General features: G+C 55.1%; 1 protein-coding gene and 1 long non-coding RNA gene across 3 annotated transcripts in view; one reads left to right on the top strand and one right to left on the bottom strand.

Annotated features, from left to right (window-relative positions):
* The window catches only part of STK32C (serine/threonine kinase 32C), an 81,773-nt gene extending 77,789 nt beyond the window's left edge, over positions 1-3,984 (bottom strand). The window contains exon 1 of the mRNA XM_059054987.2: positions 3,576-3,984. Coding sequence (XP_058910970.1) covers positions 3,576-3,837 — 262 coding nt within the window. The 5' untranslated portion in view covers positions 3,838-3,984. The remainder of the gene's footprint in view (positions 1-3,575) is intronic.
* A 7,100-nt stretch (positions 3,985-11,084) lies between these two features.
* LOC131751340 (uncharacterized) lies at positions 11,085-26,521 on the top strand. Of its 2 annotated transcripts, none has more exons than XR_009334152.2 (4): positions 11,085-11,160; positions 12,297-12,591; positions 15,141-15,258; positions 26,409-26,521. It is a non-coding gene; the product is annotated as an uncharacterized lncRNA (long non-coding RNA). The 2 variants fall into 2 exon arrangements; XR_010838723.1 differs by lacking the exon at positions 26,409-26,521 and adding an exon at positions 17,859-21,160.
* The last annotated feature ends 1,091 nt before the right edge of the window (positions 26,522-27,612 follow it).

Raw genomic sequence — 27,612 nt, 5'->3', positions numbered from 1 at the left:
CAGGACAGCCACGTCTTGGGCCGGGACTGCCCGTCTCCAAGGTTGCTGGCCAGCGGCACCAAAAGCCGCACTATGTGCGCACTCTCCTGACTCGTGCATGTCAGTCCTAGGAAGTTATCCTACGGAAATAATGTCAAGTGTACAAAGATGAACATACAAGGAGGCTCGCTGGTAAACTGTTTATGTACTGGTGCCGGAGCTCCAGCGCCCCCCAACTCCACGCCAACAAAGTCAACCTGAATTTCCGGGGGAGGCATCCAGTGTTTAAGAGCATCCTTTGAGTCTAGTTCACAGGGCTGAGAACCACTATTGTAAATTTAGCCAACAAAGGATGCTGTAGATCTGTAAGACGGTCATGACACATTGCTAAGTAAGAAACGCAGGTTAAGACCAGACCGTATATGGAGCATGATATCATTTCTGTATCAAAGACATAAAGCGTGTTTCTATGTGGCTGATGTGTGAGTAGCTTCCTAGAAAAAGGCTGGGGCACAGGTATGCTAATAGGTCTCAGTGCTGAAATTACTGATGTCTTGGTTTTTCTATAGAGAACAATTTTAGCGAAGTCTTAAACTCTTTTACAAATGTATACGCTGTGATGCTTCTATAATTAAAAAAACGAAGGTTTTATAAATTTGGGGAAAGCTTATAAGACTCTGGTAGCCCCGTGTCCCGCCTTACTGGCCACCCCACACAACACCCCCAGGCCAGGCGCCCCAGCGCTCGAGGGCCCCCTTATTTCCAGTTCTCTGGGCAGAGCAAACCTTCCTGGTGATTAGTTGGCCCCCACTAGCAAGCTAATACCATGTTAGCTTTGAGACTAGCCAGACTGCTGAGAAGGGCGGGTGCCCCCCAGTTACCGGTTACCGAGCTGCTGGGCAGAAAGCGATGGAACCCCGCTCAGCACCCTCGTGGGGACCCCCAGACGAGAGGAAGGAAGGGGGGCCCGCCCGGCACCCCGCAGCACTGGGGCAGGTCCCGAGCAAGGTCAGCCCCTACACCGACTGCTCCTGAAGCCCGAGAGGGGTCGCACGGGAGGAGGCATGGGGTTTCGGGACGAGGAAAGGGGACCCTTGGTTCTGGCGTGAGGAGGAAGCCCAGAGAATTCTGAACAAGCACCCAACACCTGCCAAATAAGGACAGTGGCTCAGACACCTCAGGGTTAACAGGGAAGGGGGACATTTAAGATCTTATGTGTCATAACTCCGCTTTTTAGCTGGAATCTACCTGGCACGCTGTTAAATTGCGCTCTTATTTTCCCTTTTCCTTTTCTCTGCACACCAAATCTGATATATTAATTGGGTATTTTAATCTAAAAAATTCATCAGAAGGGCTCACATTGCCATGGCAACCGTGCAGTCCCAGTAAATGCAGGTCCTCAGCACAGCACTGCCACCCCTTTCAGCTCACCCTGCACGAGGCCGAGGAAGTGTGGGACCCTGTCTGGGGGGACGACTTCACACCCTGAAAGAAAGGTGGGGTGCAGCCTTTCCCCTCCTGAAAGACTGGCCTTCCGCCTTTCCAAACCCCACTCCTTCTCTGCCTAAATAAACCCACAGCCTTCAGGCCAAGAGCTGCACGACATCCTCTCTGCAAACACATACTGTGATTCCCAAGTCGTGTGCGCCCTGACGATAACGTGAAAACACGGAATAAAAGTGGAACAAAGTGGCCGCCCACCTGGATCACATTCACAGCCATTGGACCAGGGCCAGGCTTGGCATCCTAATCTTGCCAAACAAAGCCCAGGCAAGTCTCGTGCTGTGTTCAGTTCGGAGATGTGGCCACCATATGCCCAGGTTGAGCAGGTGACTGACGGGCACGTGTGCTAACGAGCGAGCACCTGTAGCCGAGGCCAACAACCCACCTTCACAAGACCGGAACAGCCGGCACCTCTGCCGTCCTGCTTCAGGCAAATGGAGACAGCGGTGGGGAGAAGGGGGCCGTGCTAAGTAATTCTCAAATCAGACTGCAAGCAGCACAACTGGATTCTGTGCTCTTGGCCCCCCTTTAACGGTCCCTGGACTCTGAGACATAACACACTGTGAACAGGTAGAAAAATTCTACCTTTCAAAGCTGAAGGCAGCCACCGTGCTACCTCAGTTTCTCTCTTCCTACATCATCTGCCTTGGGGAGCATAATGCTAAGACATGAAAGAGTGGCCAGCTCTCAGCTGACACCAGCAAGTACTGAAATCCGACATCTGATGTATTTCTCAGACGTTTTCTCATCGTGCATCCAGAAGCTAGATGCAAATCTGCTTCCTGATTAGTGCCTAATCCACTCTGAGCTTTCTTCACTTTGAATATTTACTCTAAAAAACAAAAACATATAACAAAAACATATATAAACATATGAAACACTCCCAGCAGTGAGCTGTGTTCCAAAGTTCAGAACACGAAGACAGGTCTCCCCAGAACACACTGAGTGGGCGTGGCTGGTCCTGAATACCCCTCCAGCAAGTCCAGGCACCATGCCCCCCCCATGACCGGGGCCAGGCTCATCAGAGCCCAGCCAGCACCCCCCCGCCCCCCCCACCCCGAGCCACAGGCTCCGCATCCTGTGAGGACTGCCCACATGGCCTGCACATTCTCCAACACTGGCCTGAAGTTATATTATTGTAATTTCCTATAATGCTTAAATTATGTATCAGAAATAAATAGCTTGGGCTCTTTCGCTGAGCTGTGCTCTAAAATTATAAAAGATCCATCCTACTTCTGCAGGCTGCCTACAAATGAAAAATGCATACTTCGACTATTTTAAGAAAATGTCAAAAAAACATCAAATGTGTCATCTTGTAGCATTTAACTTATCTGCATGACATCTGCAGAGAAGAGCTGTATGTTTGCCTGTGAAAGTATCACAGTGCCCCAGGCGCGGACACTGCACAGCCACCTTTCCCGAGGGTGCTAAGTGAAAGGGCCGGTGTCCAGCAGGGCTCCAGGAGACGTGCCTGCAGGTCTTTCCTGCTTTCCACCAGCGCCCACCTCCGGGTCACTAGCTTTACCTGCAGGGGGACCTGAGGGCAAACTAGTTCCCAAAAGGGCAGGTCTTTGCACAAAGGCAAGCCTCCACCGCACATCTGAGTGCAAAGGTGGGCACGCCGGCAGCCACGCGGCGCCGTCACCTACACTGAGAGCTCCGAGGGCCGGGCCCCCGCGCCACCTGTGGGGCAGGCGTCTCCCTTCGCAAACTCGGCATACCTCAGGTGCAGAGTTAACCGAGCGCTCACACCTCGCAGAAAAGGAAAATGCAAACACAGCGCCCTTCCTACTGCGGGGGCCTTCGCGCCTACCGACCGCAGACCCTCACCCCGCAGGGCCGGCCGGCCTACTCCGCCCGTCGCGCCGCCACTGGACACGGAAGACACGCGTGGGCACCGCAAGCACCATTCGCGAGTTTCCTCGGAAACCGAGACGCCCCTGACGCCTTCCCACCGGGAGGCCTTGGTGCCCCGACCCGCAGAAATCCTCCCGCCGCGGCCCCGCTGCGAGAGCGCGCGGAGTCCCCAGACGGCGCGGGTCCCAACGCTGTCCCCGCGAGCGGCCCGGAGTCTCCGCCGCGGCCGTTCTCACCGTCCTCCTTGTCGTCAAACACCGGCCTCCGCGCGGTGGCCGCCGACATGGACGAGCCCATCCTCTTCTTCCACTTGCTCCACGGAAACAGGGGGCGCGGCTGCGCGCGGGCATCGCCCGTGTCCCTGGCCCGGGGCTGGCCGGCGGCGGGCGGCGGCGGGGCGGGGGGCGCGTCGGGACCGGCGGGGCGCGCGCGGCCGGGGGGCGGCGAGCCAGGGGGCGCCGCGACGCTGCTGCCCCTGCGCTCGGCGCCGCTCCTCATGGCCGGACCGGAGTGCGCGCCGCGGCCAGAGTCCGGGACATGGCCCGCCCGCCGGGCGGGGAACAGGAGCTGAAGAGACTGGCAGCGATCGCCTTGCGCCCCAGGCTCGGCGTTCGCGGGTCCCCGCCGCCCGGGCGGCTCCGCCGAATGCTAGCGCGCGGGGGCGGGGCCGGGGCGGGGCCGGCGGGAAGGAGTCCGGGCGGAGTGAGCGCCGGGGGCGGAGACGGGGCGGGGCCTGAGCGGGGTGCGGCGAGCGGCTTCGGGTACCCACCGCCCGCCTCAGTAGGGGCCAATGCAGCGCACAACGACGCGGCGGCAGAGACAGGAGAGGAGGAGGTCCCCTTGGCCTTTGTGAACAAAGGTGGCTTGCGGACTGCTGCCGCCCGACCCGGGGGAGCCTTAAACCTCATACTGCGGCTCTACCCTTGGCGAGACCACGCACGAGACCCGGGATGGGACTGCGGGAAACGGCTGTGCGGGGGCCGAGGCCGGGTCGGTGTCAGGACGCGCAGCCCCGCGGTCCCGGGTCCGGCGCCGATCCCCCCATGCGGCTGCACCGCCGAGGGAGGGAGGGAGGTGGCGGGGCGGGGGCGGGCCCGGTGCGCGAGCCACTCTCCGGTCGGCCGGCCCAGAGCCTGACAGCGAGCGCGCGCGCACACGCACGCACCGGCGCGCCTGGGGTCACGGCGACGCTGGGCACACGCGCCTGCGCTCTCGGTGTACCCTTGGTTGGGTCTCCTGTCCGGCCCTCAGTGGAGTCCGCCCGGCACGGTTCCCGAGCGGAAGCCCTTGGCGATGGTCCGCGCCTCAGGCCGCCCGGGGACCTTGTGCAGCGTATGGAGGGGGGTGTCCGAGGCGCGATTTGCCCTCGATGCGCCTCCCCACATTCGATTGGTCAGGAGAGACCTCGCGGATAAAGCGCTCTGCACAGCCAACGGCCCAGAAGACTCTCAGTACCGCCCAGTTCCCTGCGCCTAATACTTTTTCACTGAAGAATTGTTTTGTTAGGACTTGTCTTCGACTTTTGGAAGCCTTTGCGTCCTTAGGTTCTTCCCGCAGAGCTGGCGGTTCCTTCCTCCCCCAGGAAGTCCTGAAAGGGCCTTCCGCTGCCCCGCCATGCCAGAGGACCACCCACCGCTTCCCCGCCATGACAGAGGACCACCCACCCCTGCCCCGCCATGACAGAGGACCACCCACCGCTTCCCCCGCCATGCCAGAGGACCACCCACTCCTGCCCCGCCATGACAGAGGACCACCCACCCCTGCCCCGCCATGACAGAGGACCACCCACCCTGCTTGCAGGCCAAGGCACCAGGTCCTGCGGTTCTCTCCCGCCACCGCCCGTCCCTCCGTGGACATCTTTCGGCCACCCGGGGCCCGTCCTGCCCTCGCAGCCCCTCTCCTGGCTCGGCCCCCCGCCCCAGGCTGTGGCTCTCAGTCTCGGCTGTTCCCGCTTGCCGTCTACTGCCCGAGGTAGAACTACGCTTGTCCCCGGCCCCACCTTTGAAATTCGGTGGAGCCCCTTGACCATTGTGGCCTGCTTGACCAATGAAATGTGAGCAGAGGTGATGTGTGTCATTGCTGAGCCACACTTTAGGAGCCAGTGTCCAGACTGGCCATGCATGCCCCCTTGGCTAAGAAGGGGTCCCCACCACTTGGGGACCACCTTCCAGCCAGCAGTGGATGCACAGAACAAGGGAGAAAGCAGCCACTGTGGGAAGCCCTCGAAGTTTGGGAGGTGTATTTACCGCAGCACAACCTGGCCGCCTACCGCCTGCCGTGCATCCAGTCTTGAGCTAAACTCCAGGGAGGCTAGTTCCCTGGGCTCTGGGCTCCCAGGCTGGGCTCAGCCTCCTTGTGTTGAGCTACAGCCGCTCTCGGAGCATGGCTCCCCCCTACCATTGCCCTGTCCCAGTCAGCATGTTGAAGGCACCCAGCTCAGCGCCGGCACAGAGGAGGGGCTCTGCAGCCATCCTTCCGGGGCAGCAGTGAGTGAAGGAATGTCTCTGAAGGTGGGGGGGCGAGGCAGAGTGTCGCCCCAGGCAGGCTGAGAGCAAGGGGTGCAGACTGAGCAGGAGACAGAGCAAAGGTCGGGAGCTGCCTCACCCGAGAGCAGGCCAGGCTGCCGCACGCCACCGAGGCCCACTGTGAAGTCACCGAGGCCCACTGTGAAGTTCTAGGGGCCTGGGACGGACTTACCTGTGAACAGGGAGGGCGCAGTGATGCAGGCAAAGTGTCCCTGTGCCCAGGGGTGCCCACAACGATCAGGAACTTCAGCAGGGTGAGGACAGGGACTTCTCCATCCTGTGCCAGTGACAGGGGACTGTCAGTGACTCAGTAATCAGGTAAACGTGTCCACAACACCCAGCACATGGGAGCGCCCACACAGGATTTTGGGCAGTGCGTGATCACAGGACTGCTGCAGCTGGGGCAGTCGGCAGGGGTCCGAGCAAGTGACCTTGTGAAGGCCTGGGGCCCAGGAGCTGTGATGACACTGTCCCTGAGATTGAAATGAGTGTGTGCGAGGGCTGAAAGTGGCCAGTCTCTGGGGGACAGCGAGTGCCTGCTTCGGGCATGTGCAGAACAGCAGGGGTCTGATTTGTATTCAAGGCTCAAGCCCTGAGACCCAAGCACAAACGTGCATCAGCGCATAATTCATCCAAAAAGCCAAGCTTCCTGAGAGGCTGTGATGCTTGGCAGAGTCTCCAGTTTTCATGCGAACTTTGTCCAATGGCATCATTCTGAAATTAACACACTGCCTGCACCTTTGTAAATAGTCCTGTTTTTTAACTCCCCTCAGGTTGCCCAATTTGAATGTGCTGTTTCCTGCTGGGAAATATACCAGAACTGGCCCCAGGAAACAGGAAACGAGCTCAAATGGTATTCCTATCCTGAGTTGCTCACTTATGCAGGGAAACCATGAGTCCCCTTCTCATCAGGAAATGGAAAACCAAGTCATCCCTGGCTGTGGTGCCATCCGACTTAGCCGTGGTGGGACATGGGACAAAGTACACGTGGAAGCAAGGACGTGGGGAACTAAGTGCTGGGGGGCTGGGTTGCTTGGTGATGGTATTGATTCTCGAGGTCATGGGGCTGCCCGGCTTCTGATGACTCCAGACAGCATGAATGGGGAGAGGAAAATGCACAGTGGAGAAGAGGAGCCCCATGGCGGCTGGGAAGGAATCCTTCCTCTCTGTTGTCATGGTACCAGGACTGAAGCACAAACTCGCCGCTTAACTCCATGAGGCTCCTAGTGTGTCAGTTCCCAGGGCTGCTATGACAAAGGACCACAGACCCGGGGGTGAAAACAACAGAAGTGTGTTTTCTCCCCATTCTGGAGGCCAGGAGTCTGAAATCAAGGTGCCAGCAGGGGGGGTCCCTTCTGGAGGTCCTGAGACGCGTCTCCCAGCTTCTGGTGGCTCCAGGAAGTCCTTGGCATCACTCGGCCTGCAGAGGCATCACCCCAAGCTCTGCCTCCATCATCACATCGTCTTTTCATCTGTGTGTTCTCCCCTTTTCTCCTTTATCAGGACATTTGTCATAGGATTTAGGACTTACCTTAATGCAGGATGATACCTTCTTGATTTCTTTAACTTAATTACCCTCTTTCCAGGTAAGGTCACATTCACAGGTTCTGGGTGGACATATCTTTTGGGGGGCCACCATTAAACCCACTACAGTCCACCATCTGGTCCCCCCAAATCTAAGCCCATTCCATGTGCAGAATACATTCACCGCATCCCAGCATCCCCAAAAGTCTCACCGTTAGAGCTGCAACTCTTAAGTCCAAAATCTCATCTAAATATTTTCAGCTCAGAAGTCCCAAATCCCACCATTGAATCAGGTCTGGGTGAGACTCCGGGTATAAAAGCCACCCTACAAAACACCTCTCGTGACCATCCCAGTTCACAGATGAAGGAAAGAAGGCCTGGGAGGCAAGTAACTGCCCAAGTTCGCAGGTGGAGTGTGGGAACGGCCCTGCTGCCATCCAAGAGCGACCCCCAGGCTCAGGCTTGAGCAGGAACGGGTGTTAGGACCGCCCCCCGACCCAGTAGACAGGCAGCAGATGCTTGGTGCTGCGCCCGCCCCCGCCGCAACCCTTCTTTTGCCGTGTAGCAGGATGCAGACAAAGGGACACACGCAAAATATAAACGTTCTGGGAACGCCCTGGCGGTCCAGTGGTTATGACTATGAGTGTCCACTGCCGAGGGTCTGGGTTCGATCCCTGGTCAGGGAACTAAGGTCCCGCAAGCCACGCGGGGAGAAAAACAAAAAAAGAAAAACCTTTAAAAAAGTATAAATGTTCAGAAGTGTAACAATGAAATAGCCCTTAGAGGCTACCCAACTCACCAGCAACCCCACCCTCTGCCCCAGCCTGGACTGAGGGACCACCTGTCCTTGGACCTCCACTGCATTAGTTCCTGGGGCTCTGGTAACAAAACCTGCAGACCAGGCAGTTAAATAACAGAAATTTATTTTCTCACAGTCTGAGGCTGGAAGTCTAACATCAAGGAGTCAGAAGGACTGGCTTCTCCTGAGGCCTCTCTCCTTGGCTTTGCAGACAGTCGTCTTCTCCCTGTGTCCTCACGAGGTCATCCCTCTGTGTGTCTGTGTCCTAATTTCCTCTTCTTATAAAGACACCAGTCACACTGGATAAGGGCCACTCAATGACCCCATTTAACATTAGTCACCTCTTTAAAGACCCTATCTCCAAATAAGTCACATTCTGAGGTACTGGGGGTCAGGGATTGGATTTGAGGGACACAGTTCACCCCATAACACCCACCAGGTTCACCCCATCTCCTGCTTCCCCCGGCTTATATTATGGGCCAACTCGTCTCTTGATTTTTTGTTTTAGAATCTTATCATTCACATTTGCAGCTTATCATTTAGTTTTGCTTGTATGAAAAGCATTTCATACTCTATGAAGTCTCCTGGAATTTGCTTTTTCTGTCAAAAGCTGTTTCTAAGATTCATTCTTGTTGTGAGTAGCTATTGTTCGTTCATTTCATGGCTTTCTCTTTCTTGGCCTTTGGGTTCCTTCCCAGGTTTTGCTAAAATGAGTGAGGCTGCTGTGAATGTCTCTGCCCAAGTGTCCTGATGCAACTCTGTTTCTGAGACTCCAGAAGGGAACGGTGGGGGTCACTGCACTTGGGAATCCAGCCTGACAGGAGAGCAGAGGCTGCCCTCCCAGATGCCACAAGTTCTGATGGACACCCTGACAGAAGAATGAGCTACGGGCATGAACACAGGGGTTCCCAGACTTCTTCATTTTTGCCAACTGAGCAAGGGTAAAACAATATCTCATTTAAGATAAAACTGTATTTCCCTGCTAGGTGGTAAAGTAGAGCATCTTTTTATATCTTTATTGGCCATTTTTTTTTCTCTACTGGGAGTTGTTGGTTCATATCTCTTGCCTATTAATCTAAATGTAACTATTGTCTTAATCTTTTAAAAATTGAATTATAGGAGTTCTTTATGTATTCTGCATATTAATCCTCATTGGATTATATATTGTGGATACTAATCTTTATTGGATATGAGAATTGCCGATATCTTCTCTCATTTGGGGCTCAACTTTTAATTTTTCCTTATGGTATCTTTTAGATAAACAAGAGTACTTTTAATGTAGTGAATTTATTAACATCTGTTTTTATGGTTAGTACTTTTATACCCTGTTTAAGAAATCCTTTCTTAGCCTAAGAACAAAATAAAATGCACCCATATTTTCTTCTGAGAACATGTATAGCATGAAGTCTAGTATCAACATACAGCACATACATGCAGAACATATTCCTCACTCCCTTGTTCGTGGAAGGGTTGCTCTGAATGGCATCACCTGCCATGACCATAGCAGAAATCCAAAGTGATCATTTTACAACAAGGCGGGCCTTATGTTAAAATCAGAGTGAAACTCTTCAGTGGCTCTTGTAGCTGACACTTCTGGTTGCCTGCTCAGTGACCAGTCACCCCTTTCCTCACTTCTAACAGTACCTCCATTTGTTTTCAGGTATTGTGGTGGCTTTGTGATGTGTCAGTGTGGCTAGGCTGAACTACTTCTCCAGAATTCTCTCTCCTGCAGGTTTCCTAACTCGGCCCCAAGAGGCATTGTGCATGAGATTTGGGGGGTAAGGGGGAGCAGTGAGGTAGCAGCTGTAATGATTGTATACTTGGACGGCCAGGGCAGGGGCCCAGGTGTGGCTGCAGCTCGCACACAATGTCCTTTCTCTGCCAGCTCACCTCACTGGTGGGGGGCAGGCGTGCAGCTAGTCTGTCTCCCCGAGTCTTTTAGCTTCTCCAACTCCTGGGCTGGGTGTGTGTGTAGTTCTGTGACCATCGGTGCCACGTGATCCATCCATCCTCGTGGGTTCCAGCTTGGGCTCGCTGGTCACCGCTTTACCTCGACCTTCCCTTCCTGAATACCTGCCCTGCACACTTCAAGCTGCAGCATCAGGCGGAGGGCAGCAGCCTTCAGAGATTGTCCAACCAGCCTCCGCAATGGCAAAGGTCAAATCCCTTAATGACGTCATCCTCGGGTGGCTCGCCGCCTGACTGATAAGAGGTGTGCAGACCCTCTACCTGAGTGCTTGAGAAGTGTGTGTGTGTGTGGGGGGGGGGGGGGGGGGGCGGTTCCAGACCCACAGAGAAATCCTGATTGGTCCGAGCCCTGTGGTGGTCTCATTTCCTTTCTGCTGATTGGTCTAGGTAGCCGAAGCGATTCCGGCCAGATCTCAGAGGCAGTTACTGGGGGCTTCCTTCTCCTCCCGGGTGATGGGCGTTCGAGTGACCACTGCAACCGGGACAGCCATCCTGTGAGGACGTAGGTCTAATAGCTGGAGACGGGAAGGTATAAAACGGGAAGGACTTTCAAGTTCTTGACACCAGATGGTCAACTTGAAATGCGAGCCTTCCCGTGTGTAAGCTGCGGTCCCCCGAAGAGCCCACCGGCAGGTGCCCCGCCGCCCGCTCCGCAGAGGCGCACGCTCGCGCATCACGACACTCCGGGCTTCGGCACACATGCCCCCTTTGTCCGGAACGCTCCACCTCTGTGTGTGTCACCGACTGCCCGGCAGAGGAAGTCGCGGGCAGCAGGCCAGCGATGCGGCTGCCGGCGGACCGCTGGAGTCTGGATGAGTGCCGCGTGCGCAGGCGCACCAGACGCCCCGCGCGCCCCGCGACTGCGCGCCTTCCGCGCGGCTTGGCGCCTGCGGGCCTCCGTAAGGCTGGGCGTCTCCATAGCGACCGCGTGGGGCCGCCAGCTTCCACTGTTGGACTGCTGCACTCGGCGCCCGGGGCGTGCGGGTGGGCTGGCGGGTGCCGAGGGTGAGGCGGGGCTGCGGGCCCGGGGTCGGGGTCGGGGGCACCTCGAGAGAGGCTGGGGCATCGGGTGATGGGGGGCGGGGGGCGGGCCGGGAGCGGGGGCGCATCCCGAGAGGCTGGGAGCACCGCGGGCTTGCGGGGCGCGGAGCTGCGGGGTCCCGAGGAAGGCCCGGCGCGGTGGAGAAACCGAGGAGGGCGTCTGGACCCAGAGCCGCCTCCCCGACCCCACGGACCCCGCCCCGCCCGCTTTTAGGCTCTGGGTTCTGAGGCCTTCTCCCTGTTCAGAGGTTTGCGGGAGGTTGAAGCCTTTCTCCCCCTTATTCACAGAAAAGGACCCCAGGGGAGGCCCAGGGTCTCCAGGGAGCGCAGGCCACCTGCGGCGGGTTCGCCCCCTCACTCGTTAATTGCTTGACCTTTGGGCAGTTCCTCGTGTTCCCCATCCCTAAAATGGAGGCAGGTAGCGCACACACGTTTCCCAGGAGTTTTGTATCAATGAGCGAAGGCTTCTGAGTCCTGAAACATTCCAATGTTGGTTGTTATTGCCGGATAAATTGGGAATTAAACACGGACGTGTGCCTCACCGAATGAGGTTCTGGTGAAATACAGTTGTTAAACTTTGTGTTGAGCAAACTATTGTTGAACAAGTAAAATTCAAGGTTCTAGTTGGACCGGTTCCCACCCGCAGCCTAATTTGGGTGCTAGCCAGACCCAGCGCTGAGCGCTGAGTCAAAGCGGTAACCTGAGCTGTCAGGATTCTCCGTGGAGCGGAACATTAATGGAAATGCCACAGAACCGCGGGGCAAATAAGAAAGTGCGAACTTAGGAACCCCACTGCATTTGGGGAAGAGATACATTAGCTTGTGCGCTTTGAAATCTTCTGACTTGTTTTCATCCCTAAAATAGCCATTGCATTTTCCAGGAATTAAAAGTTAAATCTTGGAACTCCATAGTGCAAAGGGAGGAGCAGAACATTTTAATCTGAACCTTCTTGCAGCCCAGTTTGTTTTACAGAAGTCAAGTGTATGATACTGATTATTAGAAACAGTGGTCTTTGTAAGCAAACACAAATCTGCCATGAGCTAGCCAGTGAGAGTGCCCGCGTACCTAGTTGTTGCTGCATCTCCCCTCCCTGTCTGCAGGTGACTCCAGACCCGGGAGGATGAGCCGTGGTCCCCGGAAGATTGCTTCCTCCTGGCTGACGGATGGAGGGAAGCAGCTCCTGCAGGGTTGCCTTTGGGGCTGCTGATCCGGAGAGTGGCTCTGGTCAGGCTAGGAGCAAGCCTGCATCCCCCTCCAGGGACGCTCACGAGGGTGTCAAGGAGGTCATCCTCTCTTCTTCAGCAATTTTAGACTTGAGTCAAAGTGGTCTTCACCATTTAGGAGAGATCTTTAAAGTTCTCAACCTCAGAGTGAGTGGGGCACCTCTGGGGCATGGTACGTATGTGCCACATAGACGTGGTTGAAGGATCTTCTTACGTGCAGTTTTCTTTTAGACAGAAATTCGAGAATGAGATAGAGGAGGGTTAATTTGGGGTTTTGTGTGCTGCTCTGATGTCCTCTGATGTCACAGATGATGAAGAGTCTGATGTCCTCTCCTGGGTTTGGGGGCGGGGAACTTGCCGAAAACACCCTTGGTCTCTTAATCAAAACACAACCCCCCTAAAATAAGTGCAGTAAAAACTGTCACCCACAGCTTTGCAGATGTCACAGGCTTGACTCTACCTGGTGCCTTCACCAGGTCCGGCCCTTGCCTGCTTGAGATCTAGTGGGTCTGTCTCCTCCCGCGATTTCTAGAACAAGGTTCCATCACACAGCCTTGAGGGGAGACGGTCGGGGCCCCTCGCCAGCAGTTCTCTCACTGCCCAGCAGTCATGCAATTTCCTTAAACCTCATTTTGTCCTCACCTGGAAGATGGGAATGAGAATCTATTTATGGGTTATTAGGAGAATTAAATGGTAAGCGTATAAGGCACAGTGTCCTCAACATGGTACACACACCCACGCATTGCACTGTTACCCTGTTGATTGACGGTTTTGAGTGCTTTTACAAAAGCCGTGTACTTAGATTTTAAGTAGCTGCTTAGTTTATTAACCCCCGTTGTGTTACGCACCCCGTTTTTCCCGTCAGGCAAGCACTGGTCTTGCGGTCTCTTTCCTTAGCACTGACCTCCATGAGTGAGGAGGTCATGGAGGTCATGACCTCCATGAGGTAATCCTGTAATGCACCACTTTTAATGAAGCAAATGCTCTCTCAGCTCCGAACGAGGAACCCAGCAGGGTCATGCATAAAGAAAGGAGGAAATTCCAGAGCCTTCTTCAGGCTTCATGAAGAAACTTTATAACTATTTGTGCTTCTCAGAAAGCAGAGACATCAATATACATTTTCCGCCCACGGCAACAAGTCACCGAGTGAGGCGGTCACTCAGAGTGGTGGACTTTTAGGGCTACGGGTGCATTTTGCAGCCACAGCAACACTCTCTGGAGCCACCAGTATCGCTTCCAGACACCCTTATGATCGGGGAACACAGACCCCCGTCTTCACACGGCCTCGCAGAACCGAGGAGGGAGGATGGGCTCGTGCAATGCAGTCGAACCGGCCCCTGTGGGGCGAAGGCGAATGCTAGCTTGTCTTTCTGAGATTTCCTTTTCTGGTGTTTACCAGGATCTGTGGCTTCAGCGCTGAGCCCGAGAGAGCAAGAGCCTAAAGCTGACCTGGCGGCCAGGCCAAGAGTGGCCCGGCGCGCAGGCGTCCACGCACGGTGTCCAGTCTCCACTCACTCCCCAGAGGCTGCGCCCGCCGCCAGCAGGGAGTGATGGTGCCGCGTCTTAGCTGCTTAGGGACTGTGTTTTCAGCGTATTTGTGGAGTGTGGTTTCCAGCCAGTGTTTCTCAAGTTTCTGCCGTAGACTTGAAGGGACTTGGAAGGTGGTGTTGGCAGCAGAGCTGGGAGCTGAGAAACTGGTGGAGGAGGAGCCGCCTGCTGGTGCCGCGAGCTGGGCTCCATGGGCTTTAATAGAGCAACGCGGTCGTGACAGCTGGTGCTCACCTGCGCTCCTGTGTGCCAGGCGCTGCTCGCTTGCTGCGCCTGGCACGTGCCAGGCCGCCGGAGCACAGAGAGGTTCCGGAACTTGCTCTAGGTCACACAGCTTACAGGTTTTCAAAACCTAGATTTGAACCCAGGCAGCCTGGCTTCCAGACCAGTGCCCTTAACGTCTACACTCTGCTGCCCTGGTAAATAGAGACACATAAATACATACGTGCGTATAGTATGTGTGATCATGGAAATCTATGCAACGTGTATCAACAGCATTAGAGAAGGGATTTCTGTGTCACCCACAATCCTGCCACACTGTGACTGTAAAATCGTACTTGTACATATCGCGGGGCGAGGGTCAGTGTGCGTGTGCCTTGTCCTCTCCCCTTCCATACCGTCCTATGTCATTTACGATCCCACCTAAGGGCCCACTGGCTGTGGTACCAGACTTCCTGACGTGATGGTTGCTGGCTGTTTTTGTGCGGCTGTTGCTACCACAGAGGATGCCAGAGCTAACTCAGCGTGTGTGTCCTTGCATGAGAACCAAGGCCCGCACGTGGCTCCTGCCCTCGTTCTCTGGGCAGCGTGGGCCCAGGAGGGAGAATAGGATTCAGACACACTTGGGGATGAAGTTGCATGTTAAAGGATAGTTGATGGGAGAGGTGTGATGTGCGCAGTGGTGGCATCTGACCTGCCAGCCGGGCGAGGCGCCGCGTCTCCAGGCCGCGAAGCCACTCTAGCAGCCGCGCGGTGAGGCCTGGCCTCGTTTTTCTGACGCTCGTGTCTCCCGTTTAAACGATTTAAGGATAAATGTTATGGGTTTTCTTTTAACTTGGTGTGTATGATTGCAGTCACTAGTGGAAATGCTCTGAGGATGTGGCATGTTTTAAAATTTAATTGGTTGACAAAAACTTTCCTTTTTTCTCCCCCTGGCGGCAATCGCACCTTCAGCAAAGCGCCCTCTGCACGATTCCTAAACACTTCTCTCAGTGGCTCTGCCAAACCTCACCTGGCTGGACCTCCGCTCTAACAGGACCACAGTGCTTCCTTCTGGGATCGGCTGTCACAAGTGAGTTGCATGTTTCTTTTCCCAGGTTAGGAGGTCATCATCACCTCCCTCAAAGGCCCGAGTGCCTGTTCTTTGGCTGCCTGGCCACACCCCACCCCACTGAATGTCGACTTTAGAGCAGAAGCGTGTATTGGGGTTTTCAAAGCCGGCTCGGAGGTGCGGTGGCTGCAGGTACCAAAGGCACCTGTATGGTTATAGTTTAGGACATGTAGCCCCGCAGAGCACGCTGGCACCACAGCGCCTCTGCTGGATGGGCCACGCGGCTTTTGCAGCCGGTTCCATCTCTGACTCCCTCACGTGAAGCTGCCTGAAGGGTCAGAAATACTGTACTGAAGAGCCTAGGGGTAAGATGGGAATAAAGACACAGACCTACTAGAGCATGGCCTTGAGGATACGGGGAGGGGGGAGAGTAAGCTGGGACGAAGTGAGAGAGTGGCGTGGACATATATACGCTACCAAACGTAGGGTGGAGAGCTAGTGGGAAGCAGCCGCGTATGACAGGGAGATCAGCTCGGTGCTCTGTGACCACCTAGAGGTGTGGGATAGGGAGGGTGGGAGGGAGGGAGACACAAGAGGGAAGAGATATGGGGACATATGTATATGTATAACTGATTCACTTTGTTGTAAAGCAGAAACTAACACACCATTGTAAAGCAATTATACTCCAATAAAGATGTTAAACAACAACAACAACAACAAAAAAAAAAACCCAAAAAACAAAAACAAAAAAATAGAAATACTGTCCGTGAATTAAACCAGCGGCTTTGCTCCCGAGGGCCGGTGTGTAACTGCACTGGTTCCTGGTAAATAGTGAGTCATTCTTCCTTTTTGGGAAAATCGGAAACCCCAAAGCAAGCTCTGTGCCATCCAGCCACATTCCTGCCACTCCGATGCCGGGCGTCTCCTAGTACTCCCACTTCTAGGACTGGGGCCAAGCTGCCTACCCCCTTCACCCGCCCCTCCCAGCAGCCACAGGTCAGCCGGCGCCCCCCAGCCCTGGAGCCCCATGCGGCGGCGTGAGGCCAGCCTGCTCTCCTGGCCCCTGTGCCTCGGCGCCCAGTCCTTCTGTGCCAGCTTCTTAACCTTTAGGAAACCTCACGACGTGAATTTCAGACATGCCTTTAACACGAGTGCCTGCTGAGCGGAGGGGAAAGCACGTGCAGGGGCCGTGCGGTGGCCGTGGCCGTGGCCGTGGGGACGGGAGGGGCGGCAGGGAGGCCGTGTGGTGGAACAGAGGAGGGAAGGGGCAGGAGGTGCCTGCCGAGGCAGTGGACCAGAGCTGGTAGGTGCGATCGCTAGTTTGAATTTCATCACGAAAGAGACAGGAAGTCCCAGACGGTCTGAAGGGAGGGACGGGGCTTTAAGATCACTGAAAGGAGGGGTGAGCGTGCCGCAGGGTGGCCAGTTAGGCGGCCGCAATCGTCCACGCTGGAGAGCCGGGGGACTCAGGTGCGACGGACGGCGTGGGAGGAACAGAGGGGTCCAAGGGTGACCCCCTTCCTGCTGCGGTCACTGCAGCCCCCGTGAAATGGCAGAGTAGAGGCGCAGAGGCCCTTCACTTGCCTGAACTATTGCTTACTGGCTTTAAAAGTATGTTTAAAGAAGTGAGTATTTCGTCTGTGTAACAGTAAGAGAAAATCCCCGTGCGCCATCCGTGCCTCTTCAGGCTCTGCAGGGAGGCAGCTAGTTTCTGTCGACAGTGGGGGTCTCCGGCAGGGTGGGGACACCCCCGGGAGCTGTCTCCCTGGAGCTCCCGGGCCTTCCTGGACCCACGGGGTCGGCCCCCGGTTGCCTAGAGCGGCGTCCTCAGCTCCAGCCAGCGCGTCTGCCAGCGGCAGTGTGACACGCAGCTGTGCCTTCTGTGCTTCCACCTGGTCCCCGCCGGCGTGACCCGGGCGGCCCCAGGCGTCTCTGAGTGTGTGTCGGGGAGGCTTGGGGAGGCTCCGCTCTTCATGGGGTCCTGGGCTGATGCGTCGAGGGCAGTTTCATGCTTCTGGTCCATGGCCGTCTTAGCAAAACTGCACTCAGTTCTGGAGAGTAATTGCTTCTCAGAGGATACAAATAAACTAGGGCTGGTGCTCTCATAAGCGCTATTCTTTATTCTAAAATAAATACATGGTCTCAGATTTGGGGATTCTTTGATTTTGCCAGTCAAAGCCAGCTGCTTAATGTTGTCTAGGATATAATTTTGCATGTGATTTATAACCAGTTATATCATTAAAATTAGATCAATTTGCTAAAGAGCTGAAACATTCATTAGAAATTTTAAGTAATGATGGGCTTATTGAAAGGCTTAAACTTTCCAAAGAGCCTAATTAAAACAAAGCCAGTGTTCATATTCTCCCCCCTCTCAATGTCTTAGATGTGTAAGCTTGCTAGCAGGGGGAGAGGGTTTAAAAAGGTACATCAGTGTATGTGCCTCCTTAGGCAGAAGCAACTCCAGTCCAGTATATAAACGCGTGGCGTTCAGTCGAAAGTCAGTGAAATGAAATAATCAGTGGTTTACTGAGAGTATTGGGGAATGTATCACTTAAAAGTGTGCACAAGAATATTTTAATGTATTATTATATAAGGTGGAAAAATCCCCTGTACACTTTCAGGTTCATCGTTGGCTAACATGCCCCCCCGCCAAACCAACAAACAAATAGACAAACAAGTGGGCTGGAACGTCCTTGGCTTTGAGGAAGTTGTGCTGGAAGGTCCAGGGTACGTGGCTGCCTGCACATCCTGTTGAAGAATCTTAGAAAAGCAGACGCTGTCCTCCTTGGCTAGTTTTGGATTAGCAAAATTAAAAGGGGACTAAACCAAAACCAATACGTTGAAGTAACAATGTTTAATTAATTTGCCTTTGTGTTTACCAAGGAAAGTTTAATTCCCCAAGTTTACTTTTTAAAAACTTTAAATAATAGGAAAAACCAAGACAGTAAAGGGAAAGAGAATTGTCTAATCCGATTTTCCTTTGGGGCTGCCAGTCAAAAAGTTAAACTTAGTTTAAATGAATACTTACTAGAGCTCTCAATTCTGGTCTGTGAAACTGTATTTTCTCCTTTCACATCTTGGGGACTCTGGTCAGTGTGATGTTGAATTTTAATTTTTTCACCTTCCAAGGAAAACGAGACGCGAGACCGCCCCGCCCTCTAGCCGGAGCATCATTTGCTGATGGGGTCTGCAGGGGGCTGTGTGTCTGAGGAACGGTTTTGGGGAAAGGAAAGCTGAGGATGTGGGTACAGGTTAGCCTGCATTCTAGGCCACTCTGCTCCCCATTGGTCTCCCAGGGCTGCTCAGGGCACGGAGCGTCACACCCAGTGACAGAGAAGGCAGGCGGAGCTTCTCTGTCCCTCCCGGGCTGTGAGGTCCTCCCCCGTGAGACGCGGCCGTGTCTGCTGCGGGGGCAGGCGTGCGGGGCGCCAGACTGTCCCTGGCGATTAAACAGCGCCTCGGCCCCAAGGATTCCCCAGTCTCTCCGCGAAGCCTCGGTGGAGCAGGGGAGGGGGACAGGCGTCCTGCCTCTACCTGGACGCCCGGGAGAAGGGGCCGTCACGCCCCTTGGCTGCAACACTGAATGAGCCAGGGCATTTGAAGTCTTTTTACACCAGATTTTAACTGGTGATCCCTGAAAGCAACTGAGAAAGAGAAAATGATCATTAATAACGATGGAGCCCTGATGAAATGTGGAAAAACAAAAGCAGCCGAACAAAAGGGGCAAGACAGAGTTTAATGTGAACTATTTATCGTCCATTGTCATTCACTAGTAAATGTTCCTTGGACGTCTTCTACCTATCTATGATATGTCTTTTGCTAAACCCCGTAAGGGATATTAATAGCTATTAAGTGACAGAAGTGACCCCTGGTCAAATACCGGGAGAAACACCCCTTCACCGTGTTTCCTGCCTTTGAGACTTCAAAGAGGCCTTAGCGCGCAAATTATCCATCTCTAAGGAGAGCGGATACTCTGTCTCCTGGACGTCTTTCTGTAACTGTTCTCAGCCAGGGCGATTGTGCCCCAGCGGACATTGGCATCATCTGGAGGTCTTGTGGTTGTCACAGCTTGGGGAAGGGGGCATCCAGTGGGGTGAGGCCAGGGTGCCGCTAAACACCCACCGGGCACGGGACGGTCCCCGCAACAAAGAACTGCCTGGTCCCGAGTGTCTGCAGTGCTGAGGCCAAGAGCCTGACCAGATGCTGAGACGTGGAGTCTATTTGCTGGTGGGGGCAGAGCGTGGGGTAAACGTCTGCGTTGCAGCTGCCCCCTTAAAGAGAAGACAGATGAAGAAATTTGATGGTCATTTGATTTTCTGCTTTTAAATTACATAGGTTATGTTTTGTTTTAAAGGCATTTGAAAACTTTGCTTCTAGAAAGAAATCCTATCAAAACGTTACCTGTGGGGCTTCCCTGGTGGCGCAGTGGTTGAGAGTCCGCCTGCCGATGCAGGGGACGCGGGTTCGTGCCCCGGTCCGGGAAGATCCCACATGCCGTGGAGCGGCTGGGCCCGTGAGCCATGGCCGCTGGGCCTGTGCGTCCAGGGCCTGTGCTCCGCAACGGGAGAGGCCATAGCGGTGAGGGGCCCGCGTCCTGCAAAAAAAAAAAAAAAAAAAAAAAGAAAAAAAAGTTACCTGTGGAGCTGGGTAAGTGCTAAAACAATAAAATAAAGGATGGTTTTAAATGCAGCCTTCTGCAGTTACCAGACCTGTAACGGAAATACAGGCCTGAGCCAGCAGGGAAGGCCAGCCAATGCTTTAAATCCCTTCCATACCATCCTTCTGGCCCCTGAGATAACATGGATCCGATCGCAAGAGCTGTTACTGCTGTAACGTGTGTCCTACAAGCGAGCACACTGTACCAACGCTGCGGATGCGGAGCCCTGTACCTCGTGCTCGAGGAAAATCGGCATCAGGCCTTTGTGGAGCCAGGTGTGCTCGTGAGTCCACCTGCCCCGCCCCCCCGGCCGGCGTGATTTTTGTTCATCCTTCACTGCTTTGCTTGAAAGCTTTACCACTTACTATCCCTACACAATACGTGTTTACAGGGCCTTCCTTTCACACTTTTTCTAAGTTGCATCATCCCTTGTGTATTCTTGGTGACCTGGCATTTGGGGCCTCAGCACGATGTCTTTCAGGTTCGTCCACGTGGATGTGGACAGCTGTTGTATGTTCATTTCTGTCCACTCTCCAGTGAACGGTCAGCTCCATTGCCTCCTTCCTGCCTTTGGTGCCGCTGTTTTCATGAGTTTTGCTTTTATATGTGCAGTGGATCCAGGAGACACTCTTTAAACTGTCTTATTTATGTTTCCTCACGTGGCCGCCCTTCTGCTGCTCTTTATTTCTTCTTGAAGTTTCGTGCTTCCATCTGGAGTGACAGTGTTGGCCTAAAGACCTGTCTTGTGTGTTATATTGAGTCTTATTGTAATGAATTATTTCAGGATTTTAAAAGGTCATCTTTATTTTCCCTTCATTTTTGAAGGTTGTTTTAGCAGACTGTATAGGCTCCTAGACTTTAGGCATCGTGACTGCTTTAGAAATATCTTTATTGTCTTGTGGACCCCGTCGTCTGTCGAAAAGTCAGTGGTCTTCCTGGTTTTCCCTTAGAAGTAATACATCTTTTTTCTCTTGCTGCTTTAAAATTTTTCTCTTTTCGTTTAATTTTCAGCAGTTTGTTTGTTTTTGTTTTTATAAAGTTATTTACTTATTACTTATTTTTGGCTGTGTTGGGTCTTCGTTGCTGCACGTGGGCTCTCTCTAGTTGTGGCGAGCGGGGGCTGCTCTTCATTGTGGTACAGTGGCTTCTCTTGTTGTGGAACGTGGGCTCTAGGCATGTGGGCTTCAGTAGTTGTGGCACGTGGGTTTAGTTGCTCCGCAGCACGTGGGATCTTCCAGGACCAGGACTCAAACCCGTGTCCCCTGCATTGGCAGGCGGGTTCCTAACCACTGCGCCACCAGGGAAGCCCCCATTTACAGTTTTTGTGTTTTGCCGTTTTGCTTGACTTTAAAAACTATCGTTGCTGGCATTCACCCTCCTTCTGTTTGGTGTCACGATGGGTTCTAAGTCGATGGTCCACAAGCAAATTGGACAGATATGTTCATTTCTAGTCACTCGTTAGGATTTTTTAAAGCGTATCTTTGCTCACTTTTTGACTGTTTTTCTTTAAGAACGCTGATACCCAGCGTGTAGTGGTCAGGGCTTCGCCGTCCTGGACTCGCGTGTGCCGTGCCTGGCGCAGACGCAGCGTGTCCTGCTCGGCCGCCCTCGGGGGTCCCTTGGGAGGAGACCTCCTGGGCCTGGGCTCCCGTGAGGCAGCTGCCGTCATGCCAGCACGTGACATGCAGGTGTTCACCTGGTTCACCTGTTCAGATACCACACTCTCCTAAGAATATGAGAGAAACGTTTTCGCTTCAGGAAACAAAGTTGTAAACCACTGACTCTGAACATATTTTTTGGAATTTAATATCTTATTGTGTGATTAAAACCCATTGTCTTTCAACCCCAATTGTAGTTTCTATGTGTATTTATACAAAGAGGGCTATATTGGTGCAAGTATAATAGATACATAATCGACTAGAAAAAAAGTAGAAAATAGCTAAATAAATTAGGCTGAAAGGCTGAAGATGAATTCACTCTGAACAAGAAGGTAACTTGGACCGGACAAGGCTGTTTCAATGTGTTTAAGAACACAAGGGGCTGCTGGGTCTGGAGAGCCTGCGCACCGCTTCCTCTGCCCTTACCTGCTGGGGCCCCGTCTGTGTGTCTTCAGAGCGGGGGTGGGACCTCGTGAACGTCTGCCTCGACCTGCACGGGCTCCTGGGCTCCAGACACCCGCCGGCCGGACTATACGGGCACTCCCGTCCCGCCAGACTCCCAGGCAGCCCGGCCCTGGCTTCTGGGGCCGGCCACGCGCGATCATGCTGGCCTCCTGTCCCTGTGCCTGGTCCCCAGCCGCTCCTGCTTCCTGGGTGCTGATCAGGGGTGGACAGAAGGGGCTCACGATGGCGGGCTCAGGGCTCCCAGGCTGGACTCGGTCCCCAGTCCAGGCCACACACCACGTGACCTGCAGCGGGAGGGCGATTTCCCCTCTGCCCAGGCCCCCTCAGCCTCTTCACGGTGGCGAGGGCGCCTCCTCTCCCCCCAGACCACAGAGAGAGACCACCGGCCCCCGGGGGCAGCTGGGGCTCTGGGCAGACTGGTGCGCCTTCTCCCCCCTCCCCCCTCCAGGGTTATATTTAAGCATCGTTATGACCATGGTGGCTGTCGGCCGGGGCGCTGCTGCAGGTCACTCGGGCTTAAATACGCGTAACATATGATCAAACATACCATCTTGACCGTTGTTAAATGTACAGTTCAGAGGCATTTAGGACATTCCCACTGTGTAACCACCACCACATCTGTCTCCAGAACTTTCTCATCTTCCCAAACGGAAACTCTGTCCCCGTTAAACACCAAGTCCTCGCCCCCCTCCCCCGGCCCCGCCCTCTACTTTCTGTCTCTGTATTTGGCTCCTGTGGGGACCTCCTGTGAGTGGAATCACACGGCATTTGTCCCTTTGTGACTGGTTCATTTCACTGAGCCTAACGTCTTCAAGGTTCATCTGTATCGTAGCCTGTGTCGAAATTTCCTTCCTTTTTAAGGCTGACTGATAATTCCATCGTGTGGATGGGGCACATTTTGCTTCTCCGTCCGTCCATCCACAAATGCTAGAGTTGCTTCTGCCACATGGCTGCAGTGCCCACGGGCGCGGCGTTGCCGGCGCGAACTGTCGTTTGTATGTGGGTCCCTCCAGCTAGAAACGACTTCTGTGATACTGGGCAAGAAGCAGCTTATCCCGTTGTGTGTATCTTGTATATTACAGAGAAAGGTGGTCACTGTGTTTTACAGCCTGGAAATTGACGAATGTCTGTATCTACCTGGAGTAGCACAGCATCCCGTAAGTTAGATAGGAAATTTAGAAGCTCCGAAACTCACAGCAGGAAATTTTTACTTCTTAAAACTTAAATATTTTACATGGCCTAAAATACTATCATTAAAGTCAAAAGATAGGGGGAAATATTTGTGACATTTGTTTGTAACAAAAGATTAATATCTAAAATATAAAGCCAAACCACAAGTAGATTTTTTAAAGAATGCAGTAGAGAAACGAGCAAAGCGTAGGGTAGGCGGTTCACGGGTGAGGAAGCCCCAGTGGCGGTAAATTCAGAAAAGAAGCCCGGCTGCTCCGGAGCTCTGGGTGTAAACAGCCGCCAGCACCGCTCGGGGAGCGCCGGCAGAGCAGAGGCCTCAGGCAGCAGGCTCCTGGCCACTGCTGCTGCCAGGGCGTCAGCTGCTTGGAAATGTCTAGTAAAGTTAAAAATACCGGTTTCTTGGAAGACTTCTGGGGTCCCGCCTCACAGAAATAAAGCAGTCAGATCACAGGCCTGTCCGAACAAAGACATGGGTTTGTGGGTTTCAGCATCGTCCGCATGCCCACCGCATCCTCTGCCCCCCCGCCGTTCGGGCTGCACCCGTGCGCTCTGTGGGGTCGCCCACGTCCCGCCCCCCGGAGCCTGAAAGGAGGAAGGGAAGGGAAGAGTCCTCCCGCGTGGGCAGGGGGCCTGAGCCTCCTGACTCATCTCCCACTTTTCACAAAGCCTTTTGCATTTTCATTTTTCACGATGCTCGAAACCCGGCAGCTGTGCCAGTGACATCTGAATCCATTTTATTGGCCTGAAGAATATCCCTCGTCGGCTTGACGCTCAACATATAAAACTCGGGGTCAAGGGACTTCCTTGGCCGTCCAGTGGTTTAGACTCTGCACTTCCAGCGTAGAGGGCCCGGGTTCTATCCCTGGTCAGGGAACTGAGGTGCCACATGCCGCAGAGCACGGCCAAAAAGTAAAACAAAACAAAACAAGAAACTTGGGGTCGAGCCGCTCGCAGCCTTTACCACGGCACCGTCCTCCTGGCCTCCTCCCCGGGGTGCAAGGTCCTTCCTCCTCTGTACTCTGCGATAACAGTAAAATATGGCTGGGGTTTCAGTCCAAATCATATACTTTTCCAGGTTTTAAAGATAAAATTAAATGTCTGACTTTAAGAAGTACACCTAGTGGGCTTCCCTGGTGGCGCAGTGGTTGAGAGTCCGCCTGCCGATGCAGGGGACACGGGTTCGTGTCCCGGTCCGGGAGGATCCCACATGCCGCGGAGCGGCTGGGCCCGTGAGCCACGGCCGCTGGGCCTGCGCGTCCGGAGCCTGTGCTCCGCAACGGGAGAGGCCACAGCGGTGAGAGGCCCGCGTACAGAAAAAAAAAAAAAAAGAAGAAGTACACCTAGTGGCTTTAGCACTAGCTCTTTTCCCTGGGTTGGAGCACTGCTGAGGAGAGCCCCGACGAACGACGGCGTGCCGGGTCCCAGGCAGCCAGCAGATAGTTTCAATTCTGCTGCGTCTGCAGCCTGGCAGCGTCGCGGGGGGAGAAGAGCAGGGGAAAGGTCGGACGTGGTTCCTGCGCCCCCTCCCCCGCCCATCCGCCCCCCTCCGTCCCCCCTCCTCCCTCCCAGGCTTCCCTGGCGCCAGGTCCTTCTAAGAGTCAGACAGGTGCTGGGGTGGAGCTGACGCCGCAGGCGGACAGGTCCCGCCCCGATAACCCGCTTAGAGGTGACCGGACAGATAAGCCCTGCACTGATCCCCCCTCGCCTCCCCGGGACCTGCCCCCCACTCGCCCTGTCCCTGCAGCAGCTGTGCTGCCCTGACCCACACAGACATACGAGTGCAGGAATGAGGAATTCACTAGCATTGGTCCATTCGGGGGCGGGGGCAGCAGCGGGCAGCACTGGTCGAGGGCCCTGGTGTGTTTCCACTCGCGTCCTTGTTACATGGGCGCAGAGCCCCCAGTTTCTGGCGCTGAAGGCAGGATCGTACCAGGGCCCCGGGGCGGGACAAGGCTGCCACGGGATGGCTGGGGTGGGACGTGGCAGAGGTCACAGGTTCTCAGGAAGCCCCGGGCACCCCAGCAGAGCAGTGAGGACGTACCCCCAGCAGCAGGGTGTCGGGCACCGCCGGCAGCACGGGGCCTGGCCTGGGAGCCCAGGGCTGTGGGCCTCTAGGTGGGAGCCGAGGAGGTCAGGGCGCAGGAGGGCTCCAACCAGACGTCCAGTCGTGGCCCAAGGAGGGAGGAGGGGAAAGGAAGGTTCCGGAAAGGCAAACCTGGTAGATGGAGAACCAGGGAACGGGGAATCGGGCGGGAGACGGAGGAGGGGGCCCCTTTGAGGAGGTGGATGAGCAAATCCAGACGAGACACACCAGGCCCAGCCGACCAGAAATCCAGGTGTGATGTCCGCAGGCCCTAGAGCTGAGGAATTCGCTAGCATTTGTAGCGCTATTTAAACATATTTTGTGTAATGCTGCAACCTAGAAGTTTTAAGGAATTTGTTGTTTTCAACATAAATTGAGGTGGCCGGTGAATTCTTACGGAGAGTTTCCAGAACCACGACAGAACTACCCTGTCTTCCTCTGCCCCTGGACGTGGCCCCTCCGCCCTGTAAAACCTGAGGCGGCTGCTGTGGAGAGTAGAGAAAGCATCCTGCAGGAGGCGCTGGACGGTAGCCATCGGGAGCTCGCAGGGTCCCTGAGAGCATGGGAGCTTGCCTGGCCTTGGGCGCCGGGCATGGGGGTAGGGGGCTAGTTAGCGGGATGCACCTAAGCTCCAGCCGTGCCCGCACGCGTGCAGGAGCCCCTCCTTCTCACTCGGAGTCACAGTGGTCTTTCTGTAGCAGAAAAACCAGCACTGAGTTACTTCTTGCACGTTTTCAGTTTGTTTGTGTCAGTTTTGTTGTGTCATTGATCCAAGCTGATGAATCTATAATTCAGATTTTCCGACGGCGAGGCTTTTTCTCCTTTCCCCATTTTATTAGGTGTGAGCCTTCGCGTGTTAGCTTGACTTAGTGATTTAACACAGGGCTGTACGAGAGGCGCGGGGCCCCTGGAAAGTGTGTTTCCGTCTGTTGCGCTGGCACCCCCGGGCCGCTGAGGAGCCGTCCACCTGCCCCGAGTCCTGCGCTCTGGCCTCACCCTGCACCACCGGCCAGCCCAGGCCAAGGGTTGGGGACACGAGTGTGCTGCACCCGAAGCCACCTTGGTGTGAGCGGCTGTGTATTCCCGGATTCCTGAAACCAGCTCGCTGCATTTCCAGGTGGTGTCCAAGATTCCCTTTGCCACTGACCTGATAGGTAATGAGAAAATACCGATGCATTCGCCTGGGAAACTGAAACAAAGCAAAGAGAAATCACTGCAAGCAAGTCAGGAAATGAGGTTGGTACCGGGTCTGATTCCGTTCTGCTGGACGCGGTGCCCTCCGACCTCCCCCTGCAGATGCACCTCTTCCGCTCCCCCCACCTCCCCCCCGGCGTGCCCTGGGCCCCTCCTGCAGGTCCAGGTACGCTCAGGGACAAAGAGCAGGAGAGCGGCGATGCCGCCACTTTTCCGCTCTCACTCCCGCAGTGTCCACTCGACCCCTAGAACGCCGCCCTTCCCGCCCCCCCGCGCCCCCGGGACCGCGGCTGCTTAGGCTCCTCCTGTGCTGACACTGCCCTCGGCCCCCTGCCGACCCAGAGTCTGCACCGGGAATGACCGAAGGGGCTCCGCGCTGCCCTCCCCGCCTTCCCGCCGCCCCCGTCTGCACCAGGCCCACCGCGGGGAGGCACCGCCACGGGCTCAGAGGCCAGAGCTGAAGTGAACCGGGGGGCTCGGGGTGGGGGGACCCGCCTGCCCTGGGCCCTGGCACTGCTCCCACCACGGGCACCAGCTCTGGTCTGAGGGCCTGGGGGAAGGTCATCATGCTGTGACCTGTGGACGGTAGCGGGCTCATTCCTCCCTCCTCACCCCTGGAAATCGGGGAAACGTGGCAGGTCTGCGCCTGGGGCTAACGCAGCCACGTGGGTCGGGATGTGCTCTCCTGTCCTCCGGGGAACCTCCGTCGCCCCCGTGGGCCCTCAGCAAGCCGCAGCGGACGACATCTACACGGACGCCCCTGCGCCGTGGGCAGCATTTCCTGAGAGCTGGGCTCTGAGATGCTGGGCGGGCAGGCCCTTCACCCAGCGTCTGTCCCGCGGGGCTCAGGAGGCCGCTGTGCTGGTGGGGCGGGGTCTCGGGAGGCCCGGCCAGACACCCACCAGGCTCTGCCACCCTTACCACTGTGCGCCGACGTCCCGCGGGAGGGCTCTGGGCCGTACTGAGCAGACGTGTCTAAAATCCTACTTGATGCCGTGCTCTGTTCCTCTCTTTGAGGGTTTATTAAAACTGTGTGTTTCATATGAAAACAAAGACACACCTTCTCCTTCGCGCGCACGGCCTGCGGTGTCCTCGGTGTGCAACATCTTATGTGAGCTGGCCTAGCA

The sequence above is a fragment of the Kogia breviceps genome, chromosome 2 (assembly GCF_026419965.1).
Source record: "Kogia breviceps isolate mKogBre1 chromosome 2, mKogBre1 haplotype 1, whole genome shotgun sequence".
In the NCBI taxonomy this organism is placed as follows: domain Eukaryota; kingdom Metazoa; phylum Chordata; class Mammalia; order Artiodactyla; family Physeteridae; genus Kogia; species Kogia breviceps.
This window is presented reverse-complemented; position numbering and strand designations above follow the sequence as displayed.